At 30.9% G+C, this 20,040-nt stretch overlaps 2 protein-coding genes and 1 pseudogene across 2 annotated transcripts; all 3 read right to left on the bottom strand.

Moving 5' to 3' along the window:
- Positions 1-1,597: 1,597 nt before the first annotated feature.
- On the bottom strand, positions 1,598-6,900 carry LOC113367575 (integrator complex subunit 3 homolog). Its single transcript, XM_026609171.1, has 3 exons — positions 6,631-6,900; positions 3,469-6,174; positions 1,598-1,624 (listed from the first exon to the last, which is right to left on the bottom strand). Exons 1-3 carry the CDS (start codon positions 6,703-6,705, stop codon positions 1,598-1,600), a joined length of 2,808 nt encoding a protein of 935 aa, XP_026464956.1. The 5' UTR covers positions 6,706-6,900.
- A 351-nt stretch (positions 6,901-7,251) lies between these two features.
- On the bottom strand, positions 7,252-8,951 carry LOC113367574 (hsp70-Hsp90 organizing protein 1-like). Its single transcript, XM_026609170.1, has 6 exons — positions 8,866-8,951; positions 8,589-8,801; positions 8,367-8,520; positions 8,190-8,290; positions 7,436-7,565; positions 7,252-7,364 (listed from the first exon to the last, which is right to left on the bottom strand). Exons 1-6 carry the CDS (start codon positions 8,884-8,886, stop codon positions 7,252-7,254), a joined length of 732 nt encoding a protein of 243 aa, XP_026464955.1. The 5' UTR covers positions 8,887-8,951.
- A 6,694-nt stretch (positions 8,952-15,645) lies between these two features.
- The window catches only part of LOC113367573, a 9,354-nt pseudogene continuing 4,959 nt past the window's right edge, over positions 15,646-20,040 (bottom strand).

The raw sequence follows: 20,040 nt of genomic DNA, 5'->3' as shown, positions 1-20,040 counted from the left end.
CCAAATTACTAGTCATCTTGTCAATACAAGTAAAATGTTTTTTGAATTATTAAAATCGGACGCTCCGTTCTCTTAAAACCCGTTCAGCCTTTTGTGGCTCTTTTTGTCCCGTATCTTCGGAACGGCTAGACCTGCCTTTGCCAAAAACTAATCAGCACGTCTCCTAATCAATACGAATCGAATGTTTTTTGAATTATTCAAATCGGTTGATCGGTGTTTCGGAAATCGTCGATGAAAAATTGTATCAGCGCACACACACACATACATCCATTTTTTCTAAGGTATGCCAAAATGTTCAGAAACCTTTGAAACGTAAAGATGTATAAAAAAATTAATTTTTGATTTTTTTGCCATTTCTATAATACCCTACGGAAAGTTAAATGTAAAAATAATAATAATATAAAAATTATGTTTTACAAAATTAAAATGATGTCACTTAAATCAAAATAGAGCTTTAATATAGATCAATCATGTTTTGCTTAATAGCGAAATTGATATAAAGTGTATATATTTAACTAGGCGTAAGTGGCATTTTGCTTAAAGGCAATACCTTTTCAAATTGAGACAATAAAAATTTTAACAGTTCATTTCGAAAACAAAATCTATTATCCCAATCTTTTTACTAATATTTGTATTTTAACTTCTTTTACTAGACCTATAACGTTTTAGGCTGTTCGTTTAGTTTAGGCAAAAGAACTACGAAGTGATAGTCAAATTTTTAACAATTAATTACGAAGGATGTTTATAAAAAATTAATCAGCACAAATTCCAACTAATATCTTTCGAACATTTCTTGAATTTTCAAGATTGTTTCAGAACAATTGACAAAAACATTGAATTTTCTGGCGGAAACCAACTTCTCCGTCGGGAAGTCAATAATAAGCATTTAAAATAAACAATTTAATCATACTTCGCTCGCTTCGTTTTATAAATAAAAAAGTGATATATAGCTAATTGTAAGATAACACATTTCATATTGTGGAAAAATAATTATGCGGTTTTATCATGAATAAATTATGCATGGAAGATAGATAGATAGACTAAATAGTTTTTTTTTACAAATTACAGATTAACATGGACGACATTTTTGATATTCTGAATGCTCGTAAAAGCGTAACATTTTGGAAAAGTTTATTAATTTAGGTAAGAATATTTTTTATTCTTGATCAGGGAAGTATATGATGATATGTCCAATCCCGTCTATTTACCAGTTTACTGTGATTGACGAATATACTCGTCATGTAGAAGTAGCAGAATTTTGAGTATTGACGAGTATATTCGTCATGCGTAGAAAACAGTGGCCAATCCCCATTTAAAAATTTTGAAAACAAGTATATTCTGAAATGTAAAGATGTATAGAATATTTTGAGGCTATGACTGCAAAAAATAAGTAGTTCAACTAATATTTTACCTTAAGGCAAATTGTTTTTTTTAATTATCATAAAGAATAAAGAAAATTGAGTAAACAATATTTTACAATTTATTTATTTACTACTGAGCTTAATATGTGACAATGCATGAGATGTAAATTTCCATCATATTGTTTTTTACATAATACATATATTTATTTACTTTAATTTTTTTAATTTTTTTTTCTTTAATCTAAAGCATTAATTACATCACCCTGAATTATTTGAAAAAAAAAATTGAAAAAAATATGCAATGAAGGGTTAAAATCCCGAAATCCCGAAATGTGAAAATAATTTATGTACTTATACATAATCAATAAGATTATGCTACTTGAATAACATTTTCTACTGTCTATTATGAAAATAGTTTTTGCTGTTCATCTAAAAACTATTCTTACTTTCGCACATTTACATGTATAATATTTCATTGAGTTTAATCCAATTTTAGTACATTATGTATGTACTATATGCTTATTCCAACAAAGATGTAGAATGTAAAAATAATATTTTGCAATTTTGTAAAATAAACCAATATTTATTTAGAACCGAGGTAAAATGTTGTTTTTGAGGTAAAATGCCACTTACAACTATTTATTTTAGAACTGCATAGCTTCAAAATATTCTAAATATCTTGAAATTTGAGAATGTTTTTTCATTTAAAAAAATTGCAATCTAAATGGCAAATGGTTACTCTGTTTTATACGTTTGACTAATATACACAAAATTCTATCACGTCTCTATGCCGAATATATTCGTCAATCACAGTTAACTGGTTCTAACAAAACATGAATCACTAAATAATAAATCTGTTCAATGCGATAATAATTTGGATAATATTTCTCAATGTGAAAATTTACTCATAGAATAAATTCATTGTAAGGTATTAAATAGGTTTTAGGTTTTAATACTTGTGTGCATTGACAAGAATTTCGATTAAAATCATAAATATGATCACAAACTCTACGTTTTACACATTTTCTTTTTTTTGGTTGCTATTTTCCATTTTCTTAAAATTATAAATCGTAATCAATGAATTTGCCAAAATTTGATTTGATTTCAAATAAGAATCCAATTAGGTTAACAAAGATCTAGACAAAAAATAATCAAACCCTAAAAATAAATGTATGTACGCAATTTTATACTTAAATATAGTGGTACCTCGACTTAAGAGCGTCCTGACATTCGAATGTTTCGAAATACGAGCTGCCAAGGAGCGATTCGTTGCTTTGACATACGAGCAAAATTAGGAAAATTAGAGTATTTTAGAAAAATGTTAATGGCAAAATAAAAAAATGATAAATTGCGTCAGTTGTAACAATGATTTTCCTACTATATTCCTACCATACCGACATTTTTTTAACTTATTTTTATTGAGAGTCCATAACCGCTGGACTTGCCTTCCCAAAAGTTTCAATCTTCATTTCGTCAATACAAATGAAATGTTTTTTGAATCATACAAATACTTTTTGCCTTTTTGCCCGTATCTTCCGAACGACTAGACCTGCCTTCGCCAAAAACTAATCAGCACGTTTCCTTGTCAATACGAATCGAATCGGAATTATTCAAATCGGTTGATCCATAGGGTCGAAATCGTGGATGAAAAATTGTATATAAACATACATACACACACACATACACATATACATCCATTTTTGCTAAGGTACGCCGAAATGTTCAAAAATCTTTGAAACATAAAGAGATGCAAAAAATTGCATTTTCGATTTTTTGCGGTTACTATAACTTACCCTACGGGAAATTAATAATAAATGGTAAATTTATTTTTTATGTTCACAAACTTAACAAAAATCACAGTGCTGGAACGAACTAACAGCATTTCAATGTATTGATATGGAAAAATCGCTTCGAGATACGAGCGATTCGACATACGAGCGTGGTTACGGAACGATTTAAACTCGTACTTTACACTATCCTTAAGTGCCAATGACGAAAAGGACGTATATCTCGCGCATAAAATTAGATATGTCTCAAGTAAATATAATTCCAATAAATACACGATATAATAATATTAAAATCGTGAAGATATGAATGTGTCTCCTACCTGTTCGATGCTGGGCGACCCCTGATTGCTGATCCCCGTCTTTGGCAGTCGTTTCCTCTTGTTCGGCGACGTGCCAGGATTCCTAGTGTTCAGCAGATTCGACAGCAAATCGCCTAATTTATCTTCGTAATCCAAACACCAATATTTCAACGTCGATATTACAAACATGTCCCCCTTCGCTCTCACCTCTCGACAAAATAATAATTTCAAAAGATCCGCCGTCGGCTCTTCTTGCTTAAGACGAAGCAGGATGCTGGTCAGCGCCTCGGCGTGGGATTTGAAATCCAATTTAGGAAGAATTGGTAATAGATTCTCTAAAGGAACATCGTGGGCTGCTATCAGCTGCCACAGAGCATACTGTTCGAATGTTTCCCACATCAGACTTGCCAGGAGAAGCGGTTGCAATGTTTCGTTCTTGAACATAACCAATCGCCCTTGCAGAATATGGCAGACCAAGTCCTGCAACTGACCTGCATCCACCGTTTGCACAATCACATGTAAAATCGAAATATTGTTTATAGTCACTGTTTTGAACTCCCTATACACTTCTGGTGTTAACCACAACAACAACTCTCCATTGTCTTCCTGACACAATCTTAAATCATTCAATAAACTCGTATCTAATTTTTTTTCTATTGTTAATGAGAAATCTTTATACACTGCCCCTTTTATGAGATTATTCTGTTTACTATTGCTAGACTGTTGATTTGCACTTAAACTTTTACTAAATTCATTTTGTCCATTTACTTTTAAAAAATATAACAATAAATAACCTATCTGAGGAATTGTGGAGTACATTTCAGCTAAAATACTGATAAGAATGCGCCTTTTTTTGTCTTCGTTTTGATATAGCTGATAAAATGTTCGGAACAGCACAAATAAAGGACCACTAATACTTTCATTTAAAGTATCTTCGTTCACTGATTCAGGGAAAATGTTTTTATGAATTGTGTCTTGCAAAGCCGTACATAAACAATCACTTAAACTTTCTAATGTATCATCGTCTAACTTGTTTATCAACAGAACTTCTTTTATGATTGCTTCAACGGAAGAACATTTTTCTTCTGGGGTTTTTGTTTGTAAGAGCTGTTCTGATAAATTGCGAAGTGATCCTTGGAGGCATCCAAGAGGATCCTCTTCCTCTTCTTCTTCTTCTTCATCTTCACATTCTTTTTCTTCTTCTTTTAATCGAACTTTAGATAAAGGAATATCATCATCATCAGTATCATAACCAGTGTGTATAATCATCGGAACTGGATCATCCTCTTCATCACTGAATACAGCCTCATCTTTTGTGAATATATGATTGTTAGTATTATTAGTTTCTAAATTAACATCCTCAATTTTATTCACTGGAAAAGATTCAGGTGCACAAAACTCTTTAAATGTTTCTCTCACCATTGCTTTTAGTTCTCTGTCCATTTTTACATTATCAAATAATGGATACAAATTAGGTAAAACTCTTTTTTCAACTATTTGCCTTAAAGAATTTAAGACGCCCATCCGTACTTTGTCTGTGTGTGAAGGATAAAAATTTGGAATTATTCGACATAGAAAATCAAGCAAAGCAGCTGTAACAGCTGGATGTGACCTCATTGAATTATGCATTACTAAAATTGCTGGTTCAATGTTCATTATATTGTCGTTTTCGGGACTAAAAAATAACCAATCATAAAATAGAGATAATTTTGAATTTGAACCAGCCACATTTGCAGTACATGTTGTTAAAAGCCACCCGATTACAGCCCATCTGGGTATTATATCTGAACATAGTAATTCATTTGTTGGATGAATAACACTAACAATAAACCTTATAAAATCACTACGCAAAGACTGTGATTCTGGGGTAGCTAAATATTGTCTCTGAAACCAATCTTGGTATCTTTTATGGTTACCAAACCGAACTTGTGATGTCAAAAAAACTAATTTCCTTTCCATATCAGGCGTGAGACGAGATTGTAAATATCTTCTAGATGTGCGAGTTTGTAATAATTGCAGAATACCAGTGAAAGTAGGGCATAAAGATTTTGGATTTTTAAGTATATCTTTCCATAATTGTTCGATCTCTGGTATTCTAGCTACATTTTGCAATAAACGAACAAAATCTCTACCTAATTTTAAAATGTCAGAAAAACGTTCCCTGATTAAATTGACTACAAATTTAACTTCTCTGTCTCTTAAATTGGCTAAAGCTGGGGATGTGTGATCTTCTATCAGTCTAAGATATGTATAAACAACAGAGCCTATCAGAAGTGGAAATTTATCCAACCAGGCTCTGTGCTCTTGGAAAATATCCAATAAATTCTCAATCAAAAATATATTACGATGTGTTATATCCCCCCCGGAAGCTAATCTCATGACATTCCAACAGACATTATCCACATTATTCACAGCATTTTTTATCATTTCACGCACTAACCACAATACTTGACTTCTGACAACATCTTGAAATCGTAAGTACCTTTCAAGAATGAGATTTGTAAGATGCACTAGAACTATAGCTAGACCATCTCTTGAAACCATTGTTAAGTCTCTGTAACTTTTGGCTGCATTTTGAGGCTCTGTCAGAATGACAGTGAGAAGTCCCAGACAGACCTCTTCATGAGTCTTATCCTTGCAAACAGCATTTGTCAAAGCATCGTGTGCATCTGTATCGCTCAATCCTGAGATAAGGGACTGAAGTGATTGATAGGCCCTTTCATATTTCTGAAATAGAAAACATACTGTGAGAATTGAATTTAATTGTAGTTTATCTTTTAAAAACCACTATATCATAAAATTTATATATGATCACAATTATTCTTTGAATAGAATCGTAGTTATTCAATCACTTTTGAATGATAAATATTTTGTAATTTGAATAATACAAAAACACATATTGTCAAGAAAAAATATAAAACCCAAAAGCTTTATTTAAGCCTAAACCAAATGATGTTTTTTATGCAGGAAACGTTGACATTATGACAAACACTTTTCCACGTATTAAGAGTGTAAAACAAAAGAGATTGCACTATAAATTGTCACAATTTTGCACAAATTTGTTGGACAATTCAAATGTCGCGCTTTGCATGACAGCGCACGACACGGCCTTTACACGAACTAGCTAAACATGGCTGACTTGTACACTGTCTTTGTCAAATAATTAAAAAATAAGTAAACTACCTCGTCGAATTCGTCTCTGTTTTCCACAACAGACGTCACAAAAAGTCTTGATGTAATTAATTTTCCCTGCTCCATACTCTAATTAACGCACATGAAAATCCAACTGATTATAAATAACAAATACAGGCCCTGCCCTGCATTGTGCTGCTCTTTAGGAAAATGTTTTCGAGGCTATGGCGCATTAATACATCTGATACAGATCCCATTCCAATCTGTAGTTAGAGGCGCTGCAATAGGCACACACTCCGCGCGAAAATGTGGCGCCGATTTTTAAATGTTTCACCCGAATTATAATGAAATAATGCACATTAAACACATTTATATCGAATCAAAAAAATATAATAGCAACTAAAAACGTACTGAACTCCTCGGAAGTCACGATAAGACTGAGGACGTCAATATTCAAAATTATGCCTACATAATGTGCTTACACCAACACATCCACAAGCGCAATGTACCGACGACGTGTTAATCATAAATATGGTTTTGCGCAAATGAGAACAAATGTGTTAAAAGAACTGTTTACTTTATTATATTTTTTTGTTTAAAAAAAATCACAGAATATAATAAATAATTTATAAAAACATTTAATTCAATTTATAATAATTTATTTTATATTTATCATGATTTCCCTTTTTTGTAGCGCTGTCTTGCTTGAGCTTTAGTATATCTAGTATTATTTCTTTCTGTTGAATTTGAAACATTTGCAGTTTCTTCTTCTACTGAATTCATTTCTAAAAAAAATGATTTAACCATTAAATGAAAATTTAGAAACTTGTTTTCTCTAAATTTTGTCAATAATTACCAGCAAGTAAATCGGGAGGAGGCTGTAGTAAAGAATTTCTTTGGCTCTTTATATAAACTCTTATACCACGGGCAATAACATAACCAAGGGCACTTATTGCAAACATCACCAAAATCATTAAAAGTGGATTCTAAAAATTTAGATACTAATAAGATATTTAATTAAGCTTATAAATTAAATGAAAATGGAAAACTTGTATTTTTGTTATATCCTTCTTTAATCGAAAAAGTTTTACTTTAATTGTAACCAATATTAAGATAGCACTAGTAATATTGTAAAAAAGGACTTCATACTACTGAAAATTATAGTATCTTCTTTGGAATTGAATAAAATATTTTAACCAAATTACTTATTCTTTTAAATCAAAGGTCGGAGAATTTTTTAAATCATTACCCCAAAATCTTTCTGTATAAGTTATATCAACCCATGGAAAAAAGCAAAAAAATGAACTTTTGTCTTTTATTTTTTATGTTATAGCCCTCCATAATAATATTGAAAAGATACAATAACTAAAAATTTAGTTTAAACCAAATGTAATTTTTATTTTTATTTTACTGAAGCTGACTTAGAGCACAGACTACTACGTAGCAAGTACAGTTATAAATATTCTTTTTTTACCCCAAAAAATTCCATTATTTCCCCATTTGGAGTAATTTACCCCAGTTCCCCGACGGCTGTATTAAATAATTTTAATAAATAAATAAAAGGATCTTAATAACTTCCATACAAGTTTCCCAGTTCAATAAATATATACTTTGAGTGATGGTTTATTGGTTAACACACTGTCAGCAATTACAATTAAGATCCCAACGATAACACCAATTAAGGCTCCCAACCATGGTGCCCGAGCATCAACTGTGGAACAAATACAGTTTCTCAACAATATTAAATACATAATAAAGAATTCAATATTAAATTAATATTAAATAACCTTTCATCTCATTCTCATCACTTTTTGCAGCCCGGTTTACTGCATCAAGCAATGTACTGTCTCCAGGTTGCAATTGCAATGCTTGCGTGTATGAAAGCAAAGCTTCTGCAAATAAATAACAAGCATATTGGACCTCTGCCCTTCTAAAATATCCCTAAAAATAGAAAAATAGAATATGATGCAGCTCTTGTCACCATATAGCATATAATTATATTCTATTACCTTGGCCCAAGTGGGTGCTCTTTTAATGGTTTCCTCAGCATCTTGTAAAGCAAGATAATGTTGTTGTATTTTTAAGAAAGCGTAAGATCTGTTAGAATACAATGAATAATTATCAGAATCCAATTTTAATGCATGAGTGTAATGAAGGATAGCTTCTTCGAACTTTCCGGCTTTCGTGCACTCATTTCCCTTTAATTTTAATTGTTCACAAGTCTATAAAATAATTGGGTTAAAGCGTGTTTTATAAAACAAAACGTGTACAATGTTATTTTCAAACCTCGTTTTCTCCTGAGGCCATAATTGTGCAAAAATTACATACGTAAACTTATTTTTTATTTACTAAGATTTTATCCGCATACGTCAAATGTCAATTTGTTGCCAACTGATGCGATTGGTTAACCCAAAGAAAACAATGGCGGCAACTTCATGGCGCGAAAATTCAAACTCGTGATTTGAATTAGAATTATTACATTATTTTGAATTCCTGTTTTTGAATTAAAAAGTTTGAATTAAGTAAACATTTTTTATTGCTGCATGCATAATATTTATTTATTTTATATAAGTTTCATTTAGTTCATATTATTTATAACTAAATTTACAAGACTTCCACATTGACTTAATCATTCTCTATAAATAATGGATCTAACATATTACACTACTGTTGTTAATTAATTTAATTATGAGTTTGACAATTCACGTTAATATAAAAAATCTTCTTTTCATTTCAACAGGCACAATTTAATTCCCAAGTGGCATAGTTCTTAAGATGTATTTCAATAACAAACTACTTCATCATTCACTCACTTTTCAATAAATATGAATATATATATTTTACATTGGTAATAATTATATTAGTATGTATATTTCTCACTGTTACCTTTGAGCTATGATTACATTTTACCCAATATTTAAATTTAGAAGAAGCATTTGTTTTGAATTACACATTTAGCATGTTTAAAGTATTTATTGCTCTGGCTAACTAAAATCATAAAAGGCCACTAAAATATTGTGAAAATTTTACAGGCACTAATTCTACATATTTGTTTTGTTTTTCAATTTCAAAAATGTACTCTATGACATTAATTATTTACAACACCGATAATATAGTATAAAATTTGTTTATTTTTCTATCAAAGCAAGATATTTAGACACACTTGAATTATTTGGTACATTTAATGTTACGGTGACATTTCTATCTCAGATTTTTATTTCTATGTGTTTCATAAATAACTTTACAGAAGTTTAGAAGAGATTAAACAATAAATATATAAATGCCACTTGCAATAAAATAAGAAATTTTCACAAACGTAGCAATAACAAATCTTATAATGAAATTCAAATGCCTCCATAATTTATAATATATTCTTATAAATAAATTATACACTGACTGGTATCAGCTTATAAAAATAAACACTTGTTTTCTGTACAAAATTATATTCACAATATTAACAGATTAACTTAAGGCTAATGGTTAAGGTCATGGCAATGAATAATTTGAATTTTCATTATAAGAATTTATTTGCGTTTACTTTATTTACGAAGTATATTTACATAAACAAATATATTTTATTTAGTACCTTTACATATTTGCAATATACACATTCTATTTTATTATTATAAAAACAATTTAATAAAATAGCATGTATTTATAAATTCCAAACATTGTTTTTTAAATTACAAGGAACATATATATGAGGCTGCGTGTAAAATAACTGATATGCTAATTTTTGCAATTTAACAAATTTATTATCAACTCAAAAATCTATTTGAAAATTTACATAATAATATTGCATTTTTGATATGCTCCTAAATATACATACAAACTATAAATCTTTTGACAACATTGATATAAGAAAAATTAAATCAATTCTTTTTATGCAAGAAAACAAAAAAATTAACAAAATCATGAAACATATAACACAGCTTTTATCAACCTGGTACACAAAAAAAATCATCAACAGCAAGAAATATAAACAAAATTATTTCCATAATAATAGATCATGCACATCACAATAGAATACTTCAAATTAAAGCACTTCTCTTATGATAACTTTAATCGAAAACTTTCAGTACAGCTTTCGATTAATTAAATAAACCAAACGATTGTGTCTCAGATATGCTTTTGTTTGATACGTGTCGTAAACTTTATATACATCTGAAGCAAATTGATAAGTTGTTTGATAACAATTATTTTATAAATATGTAGGAAATTCTTAAATCCATCATATGGTTATTATACAATCAAAAGATCCATGCCATTTGTGGATAAAGACAGTCTTCATATCATCAAAATTCAAATATGATAACTTAGATTATGTACACTGTGGATAGTAAAAGGTTTTTTGTACATGGTTCATGTATTGATAATATATCGATAGTACAGAATGCAGAACTTGATACAGGACCTTATTTGATAAATATTAAGTTAGAAGACTAGTATTTGAATGAAGCCAAAACCTATGTCAAGTAATTATAGATACTCTCTCTCTGATTTCAGCACAGTGTACATTTACAAATTAAGACTATTCAATAACTAAAAATAGAGTTTTGATTTCTTTTGTTATTTACAAGTATGGATATGCATTTACAATATTGATTCATGTATATATAACAAATAATAAATGCACTACATGTATATAAATATATTCATATATACATCAAAGCATATTTATATACACTTCGCTTTTTTTTAAAACCAAAATAACTATATGTTTATGTACGTATGCGTGTAAATGTAAGTACCTACATGTTTCTTCATCATTCGAGCACACAATTAAGAACTGATTTTCAAACTAAATGAAGATATACACATATGTACATAAATATTTAAACAAATCAGAACAACCTTTGAACCATAAATTTCATAAAACACTATATTATTTTTTTGTTTCAAAAATACTTTTTTACCTACTTATATGCATATATCAGAAAAACTGATTACATCAGTATCTATTATAATTTGGTGCGTGATGTGGTTTTTCGAAATGCCATATTAAATCAGAAACATCTAAATATTTGGTAAGTAAGAATATATATATGCATTTTAAATTACAATATTTATACAAAAGTTTGTTACAAGTAGGACCCAAAAATATTTAAGATTTTTATGTTTATCATCATATTGGTACTGTATTCATATTTAACATAAAACACTAACAGACGATTGTAATAACGCCCTTTTCAAGTATTTAATTTTTTTAATTGTTTTTATATTTTATGCATCTTTTTTATAAACTACATTCTAAGAGATAAGTCAAGGTTCAATCCAAGGTCGTCGTTTGTAAGATCTACTAAGGGATATATCATATCATATCATATTCTCTTGCAGAGTCCAAACATTAACAAGAAACAATAATAATATTGTTGTTATTTCTTTAATTTGTAGTATTTATGTCATGGTTTCACAAAAGACTCCAAAAATTTCGGACAGGCGAGAATACACATCATCGATTTTTTTTAAAGAAGATATCATCATCTCTCATAACACAAGAACAATCCTATTAAACTTAATAGTTCACACATTTAGTCTTTAGTAACGCTTACATGTATTAAAGTAATTTTATTAATTAATAATTAATAATAATAATAGTGATACAATCTTTTTTTAAATAAAATTTACATTTTATCTAGCACAACCAACGAAATGCTTATAATACACTTTGAGTGTCTATATTTTGTCTGCTAATGGTGAGTGAAAACAATTAGGGGCTTTCCATTAATCAGGTGAGGTAAATTGGACATAAAAATTAAGAGAGATCACGTGGGAGAGAGGTGTCTAGTATATAAGGATATCACGTGTATTTATTTTTTACCTGTAATTTGAATACCAAGAAAAAAATCCTAAAGTTTTAGGATGGAGGAGGAGACTAATTTTAAATATCATCACGGGAAACGAAAGAATCCAAAAATCCTTTATTATCACTTATATGAATATGAAATAAAAAAGGTGAGGGTGGTAACGGGATGAAGGGTAAGGAAATCATTTATTTGTGGTGGCTCTCACACCATGGACCTGCCTTCGGACAGACTATCATTTAATATTTATGCTCACGTGATCAATGGATAGCCTCTTTCTCGTGTTGAAAATATTTATGGCAATCACCCAAGTTCCTCAAGCATAACATTTCTCTGAACACACTTTGATCCGTTATTAAATAACATTGTCTAACAATTCAACAGGCTGATCAAATTTATTATTTCACGGGATCTGATTAATATCAAAATATCAAAAAAAAAACAACTTCATAAAAAAGAGGTATATAGTGTATGCTTATAAACTATAACTTGAACAAAAATTTACAAATTGTTTTAACAAAAATTTAAATTGGCTTGGGTTTTTGGCACTTTCCTTTGTTAAAAAAGGTTTCAATAACTGGATAGGAGTTTATAAAGAATTTACTGGAAGTGTAAGATCGCGTAAAATGGAAGCACGTTATTTTAAAAATTCAAAATTCAAATGAATCCATTTCCGGCGGACGACAGTTTCGCGCCAAAAAATTTGGACCGGACGGAAAAATATATTATTTTATCATTTTGGCGAATCCAAATTTTATGGCATAGAAATTTATTCGATAACGATCTAAATTATTTAATGGACTTAAAAAACAAACAGTTTTTTTGTTTTATTATCAAATAACGTACTGGAGGAGGACAGTATTTAAACCTAGAGGACGAAGTTATTTCTTCGAAAGAAAACATAACAAATCAGTTTTAATCACGAGGATGGATTTTAAACTGGACGACACTTGAGTTCTTTAATGACGGAAAATTATATTTAGAGTAAATCGGATTTATTTCTCAGAGTGTGCGCTTGGAAAAGCAACTATTGAAATAATTTTATCCACACTGCCGAAAAAAATATATTGAATTTAATTAATAAGATAATAAACGTATGTTTTATTCTGCTGGACTTACATATTACACACACTCCCAATAATATATTTTTACATAGTTTCAGTTAGCATTTTTCGACCTGCCAGAACATTTTTACAGCAAGCACACGTTGTAATACACATATACTCTACGTATCAAAATTCTCCTATATTTATATATGCATTATATAACTCTAATCAAAAATTCCTATTTTTTGTTTAATAACGAATAACGATGACTAAATATCTTCAGTACGTCGCTTGCATTTTTCTCAACGGAACTACATGAACACAAACAGATGGAAAAGATCAGAAGCAAATTTATATAATAATTTATTTAATAGCTGCTTTCATTTTCATTTCAATAATAAATTCGTCAATTTGCAGAAATTCTGGTTCTCATCAACATTTCTCTCATGTACTGTTTTTGAAAAATTCACCCGTATACAATTATCACACGAATAAACAAATTTTTAATTATAGAGCATTATTAGCATTTTGAATTTAATATTTAGACTATATTGTATTCATGAAAATGGTAAAGTTTGTGCATTTTCAATAAATACATTTGAGCATATTTGGTCCAATAGCAATATTTCATTTAATATCAGTTCAATCGAGCATTTGAATAAACAAATTTCAAATTTTAAATCATTATTGACATTTTGAATTTAATATTTATTTTCTGCAAACTTTTATGGTTCGATAAATATATTTGAGCATTGTGTAAAGACACTTTGGTCCAGTAGCAATATTCTATTGCAATATTTTATTCATGGTAGAATATTAAATGATTGATTTTTATATCATTTACAATTTTCATTTGTACTCATTAAATAAGTAATTTATTTATTCATAAAAGATATCTTTCTAATGCAGGTATTTTTAATATTACTGCATGTCTAAAAATTCGTTTTGTAAGAGACTATTTCAGAATTTTATTTATTATTTTATTTTTTATAAGTATATTTTAAATATTTATATTTATTATTTCATTTTTTATAAGTATATTTTAAACTTTTTGACTTTAGATTTACAAATGAGTAACTTATTTAATCATAAAATATATGTTTGAACTTATTGCATGTCTTGCCTTAAATTTCCAGACAGAATCTAAATTATTTGAAATTTAAATATTTTAATAAATTTTATCTTTTTATCTAATATTTTTGTAATGCAGATATTTTTAATATTATTGCATGTATAAAAATTCATTTTGTAAGCAATTAATTGAGAAATGTAAATAATATAATAAATTTCGTTCTTTTATACTAAATTTTTGTACTTTCTATGAGCATCCTATCTGATTATGGAAGATTATTTAATACTACAGCATGAATAGATTTGCAGAATTGAACTATAAATAATGCTTATATATTTTATAAAAAATTGAAAATTAATTAATTATTATCAATTTATTAAAAATTAATTAAATTATTTGAAAAATGTGAACGATGGAATAAATCTCATTTTTTGCCTTTCGTTTCATCTAATTGTAAAGATTTTTATTTTTTCATTAAAGATGCTCATATACTTTTATGTAAGAAATTATTAGAATTAACTAGATTTTCATTTTCCATTGAAGATATTTTGAATAGTATATTATTGCAGGTCTGATAGATTTCCTTACAGCACCGAACTGTATATAATGCTCATGTATTTTTATGGTAAAAATTATTTGAATATTGTAAATGATATAATAAATTTAATATTTTGCATTTTGTTTTCAAATGGGTAATTAATCTAATTGTAAATAATGCTCCTATATTTTTATAAGGAAAATGTAAATAATGCTCATATATTTTTATGTAAGAATTAGTTCAAAAAATATAAATGATATAAATTTTATTTTTGCCCTTCAGTTTCCAAATGAGTTTATCAAATGAATTTAACGAATCATAAAAGGTTTCTTTCTAAAACAATTTTTTTAATTTTACTGCGTATCTATTAGATTCCAATGCAGAATTGAACTGTAAATAATGCTCATATATTTTATGTAAAAATTAATTTGAAAAAATGTAATTGATATAAATTTTATGTTTTGCCATTCCAAAAGAGTTTATCAAATGAATTTAACAAATCATAAAAGATAATTTTCTAATGCAGATTTTTTAAATATTATTGCATGTTTAATAGGTTCCAATGCAAAATTGAACTTAAATTAATGCTCTAATATTTTTATGTGAGAAATTATTGAAAAAAATATAATCGACAGACGCTCAGAATAGCTTCCAAATTGAGGAATCTTTATATAACCAATAGATTTTTATTTCTATTATTTTTTTGCTTCCGTTTAGACCAATATCTGTAATTACTGACCAGTTTAGTTGTCGTTTGTGTTGCTAGTGTTCCGAAGAAGAAGAAGAGTTTTTAGCGAGCGACTCCATCGATATGCCTCCTGGTGGTGCATCAGACGGTTTTGCATTTGATCTCGTTGTCGTAGGCGACGACCAGCCTTTTGATGTGCGACAGTTTGTGATGCAAGTACTGGTAACGGTTCAGTTTGGCCGTATGCCGAGAGTCCTGCAAATGCTGATTGTACTCGGTCACGATTTGCCGTTTGATATCCTGAAATAGGAAAAAAACATTATAATGAACTGAAAATTATATTTTATTTGGTTTATTGCTTCGATTGCTTTACACTTTTGCTATGGATTGCTTTCCGCAAAGAAAACACTGCTATACGAGCCAGCGAGCCGCGCAGTAGCACTACTAAGCAGACCAGGCATAAAAACATATTAGAAGATTTTCCTATTATTATCAATAAAAATTACACTTCTACAGAACTAAAAATTATCACTTATTAGTGGTGCATGGCATCGTGCCTTAAAACAAATTGCTGGAACTTCCCGTTTCGAAAACTAAATTATTGAAAAAACTTTGCAAAATTTTGAAAAAAATTGACTTTTTTGGAAAAATTTAAACAGTTTATTAAGCAATCGCTCTGCATAGCTGAGTTGGAGTCGAAATATCAAAGCGCGTAAGCGCCGCGTAGTCATCTAACGTAACATTGGTGCGAAACCTATATAAATGTACACAAAATTTGTTTTTATTATTATAATCTTTATAAAATATCTCATAATACGATGTACATATGTCTAATGTTCATTTTTTACCAACAAATGGTATCATTTATTACTTTTTTTATTGGATCTCCGGAGACGCAGGACAAGTAAAATGCTTTTTGAATTATTTAAATCGGACGCTCGGATCGGACCGGATTAAACGGCTAGACCTGCCTTTGCCAAAATCTAATCAGCACGTCTCCTTATCAGCAGGAATCGAATATTTTTTGAATTATTCAAGTGGTTGGTCCATGTTCGCAAAATCGTTGACGAAAATTTGTATCCGCACATACACACACACGCACACACATTACACACACACTTACATCCATTTTTTTACGTTCAGAAACCTCTGAAACGTAAAGATATACAAACATTTTTATTTCCGAAAGTCGACACAATCAATGTTTACAGTCGACACTCGTACTTAAATAAATATAGCCAATATTACCTTGTACTCTTGCGAATCCGGCTGGACACTTCTGAGTCTTTCTTCTAACGCAACGAATCTTTGTGAAACCTGGTCTACAGCATTGTGCAGATCACGATATTCATCATAGTTCTCGTCGAACTCTCGTTTGTACTTCCTACGCTGATCTATTGACTGAATTCGGGTATATTCACTATGAAGATAGAAAAAAAAGATTAGCAATTGTTATGATAAAGGGATTTGATTGCTTTTGAAATGCTGAATTTTTACCTAGAGAAATCAAATTGCGTTGGTTCGCAGTCGTTGGACTTCTGAGAATGCTCCGTGTTGTCCGAAAGACGTTCTGAAAGAGTTGAAGGACTATTGCTGTTCGTGACACCGCTCGATTGAGTATTTATATTCCCGTTGCCTGCGCTCGGCGATGACTTCGAGTACTGGAAAAAACAGTATCAACATTAATTACCTGTTTACACATTAAAAGCATAATTTATTCCAAAGGTTTGAGAAGTGATGTGCCAAGTCAAATCATCAGGCGATTCGAACCATTTGAGACAACCTGATTCGAATCACTCGTATCAAGAACTATTCGAGTAGGCACATCACTCATTTTGAATACTTTTATCTTCAAAGTAAAGAATTCCACATAAAACATGGCCAAAACAAAATTAAATTTTTCATTATCAACTCACCATCTTATTCCGTTTCTTGTCATCGTTTTTGCTGTTGGCTTGCCTGTCCGCGGCCTGATATCCGCCATTAGAATATTGATTCTCCGCACTCCTATCGTACCCCAGACCCACGGTCTTGGGATCTCTAATCACACCAAAACTTAAACTATTATTACTAGTATCACTGTAGTGTTGCATAGGTTTTTTGACGTTATTGTTACTGCTGCTGCGGCCGTTCGCCATCTGAGGTTCGAGGTTTTCGTCATCACCGCCGCCATTTTGCGACGCAACGCCATTCGACGACGAATGAAAGCCATTATTCACATTACTATTGTTACTGTTGCCACTATTACCGGCACTGATGAAACTACTACTTAAAGGATTGCTACGTATAATATCTTCCCTCGATCGAGGATTCATATTGCTACTCTCACGGGAATCGGTCACGTTTCTCCTGAAAAAAAAATTAATGAAATAGATCAAATATTTTGGCACATCAGTCACATTTCTCCTGAAAGAATATCGAAATAGATCAAATAATTTGGCACAAAAGTTGAATTCATTCCTGCAGTCTTTAATATAATGGACCGATTCTGCCGCACAAAAGACCAATGTTATGCCAAGACCATGTTACGCCCCAGCTTCCATACATTATGCTACTGAATCATACTGAATACTGTCAAAGTGTTATGTATTTACTGTGCATTCAGGCGTTTCACACATAAAATGCAACGTCACTCGTCTGTCATGAAACTGAGTCAGAAAGACCCGGTTATCTAAGATCTTTTTTTTACAATTGTGCGGTTTCTAGGTTAGGTTTTCTATCTGATAACCTGAGAAAAACGCCAGACTGCACAGCAACCACATGGATTTTGTCAATATTTAGAACGAATTAGTATGGAAAGTTCTCTTTAACATAGCCTTGCCATAACATTGACACTGCCATGGCGTCAGAATCGGTCCATAAGTTAGTACATCAATAACCAACGTACTTATATTCACTCAAATTGTGCAGTAATCTTCTATATATATATAAAGATAAGTCGGGTTTTCCTTCCTGACAAAATAACTCTAGAACGCACGAATCGATTTCGACAATTTTGCATTCGTTGGAAAGGTCTCGGGCTCCGCAAGGTTTATAGCTAAGAAAATTAGTGGTGCATGGCATCGTGCCCTAATGCAAATTGCTGGAACTTCACGCACCGTAATTAAAAATTCGAGTAATGACATTAGTGAGAATTATCAGAATTATGCTTGGTTAAGTCAACGAACAATTCTTGCCGCAAAGTATAATGATGTACAAGTACTGAATTTCACCATTCAATAAAAAATTGCTGGCGATTTGGTTTGACTTCAAACTATTGCAATTTCCAGTTCGCCTTGCGTTCGCAATAACAAGTCGCAGGGCCAATCGCGGGATAAATTTCAAATAGATTATGTATTTAGAAAATCATTTTCACATGGGCAGTTATACGTTGCCAGTTCACGAGTTGGAAAACCATCCGCTTTGTTTGTATTAACGTCAGACCAAAAACAAAAAATGTGGTTTACCAAAGATCACTTCCATGAAACGGATAATTTGCCCAAACGGATTCACTTTCATTTACTTAGAGAAGTTCAACTAAAAAACACTTCATTTTTGTAATCGAAATAAATTCATTACTGTTGTATAATAAAATCAAATTTTTTCTTTTCAAATATAAAACAAACAAAAAATCCGTCATCTTTCTCACGAAACCATCTGGTGGCGAAACGGAGTTCGTCGGGTTTGCTAGTCGATATATATATATATATACAAACCCCGTATTCTACGGCAGTAAACTGTATTACAAATTATTTCTTTTTCCTCACCTGTATCCGTTCTCCGTGACGGCTCCCGCCAACTTGTTTCCATACCCGTTTCCGTTCTCCGAAGGCGGCGGAGATGGCCTGTTGTACAGCGACCCGGGGTTGATGCCATTGTTGTTGTTCTCGGAGGTGATCGGCGGCTTTCTGAAGTGCGATATCCGCTGCTTCTTCGGCGCCACACCTCCGTCCCAGACGCCTCCTCCAGTGTCATAGGCGCCACCTGGATGATGGTCCCGGAGCGAGGATGCCTGTCGCTTTCCGGGACCACCGCCATTGCCGCTTATGGCCTGAGGCGGCGAGCCCGCGTGTGTCGAAGACGGACTCTGACCGCTGCCCGACGAACCGCCGTCGCTGCTCGTCGGAGGGGTCAGGTTCTGAGGTTTCCGCCTGGGGGAAAAGACACATAATCAATTTACGTTATATGCACATATTAACTAAAAATGTCGAAGAATTTTGTAGACAAGACATGAAAATAATTTTGGTAGAGCAGAGGTTAGATGTCCGCGAGTTTATAAGTGTATCATCATGATCTCAAGAATAAGTAAAGTGTAGAATTTTTTAACGATACAA

Source organism: Ctenocephalides felis, unplaced genomic scaffold (genome assembly GCF_003426905.1).
Source record: "Ctenocephalides felis isolate EL2017-DRISC unplaced genomic scaffold, ASM342690v1 CF-g0.4_SCAFFOLD_01170, whole genome shotgun sequence".
In the NCBI taxonomy this organism is placed as follows: Eukaryota; Metazoa; Arthropoda; class Insecta; order Siphonaptera; family Pulicidae; genus Ctenocephalides; species Ctenocephalides felis.
This window is presented reverse-complemented; position numbering and strand designations above follow the sequence as displayed.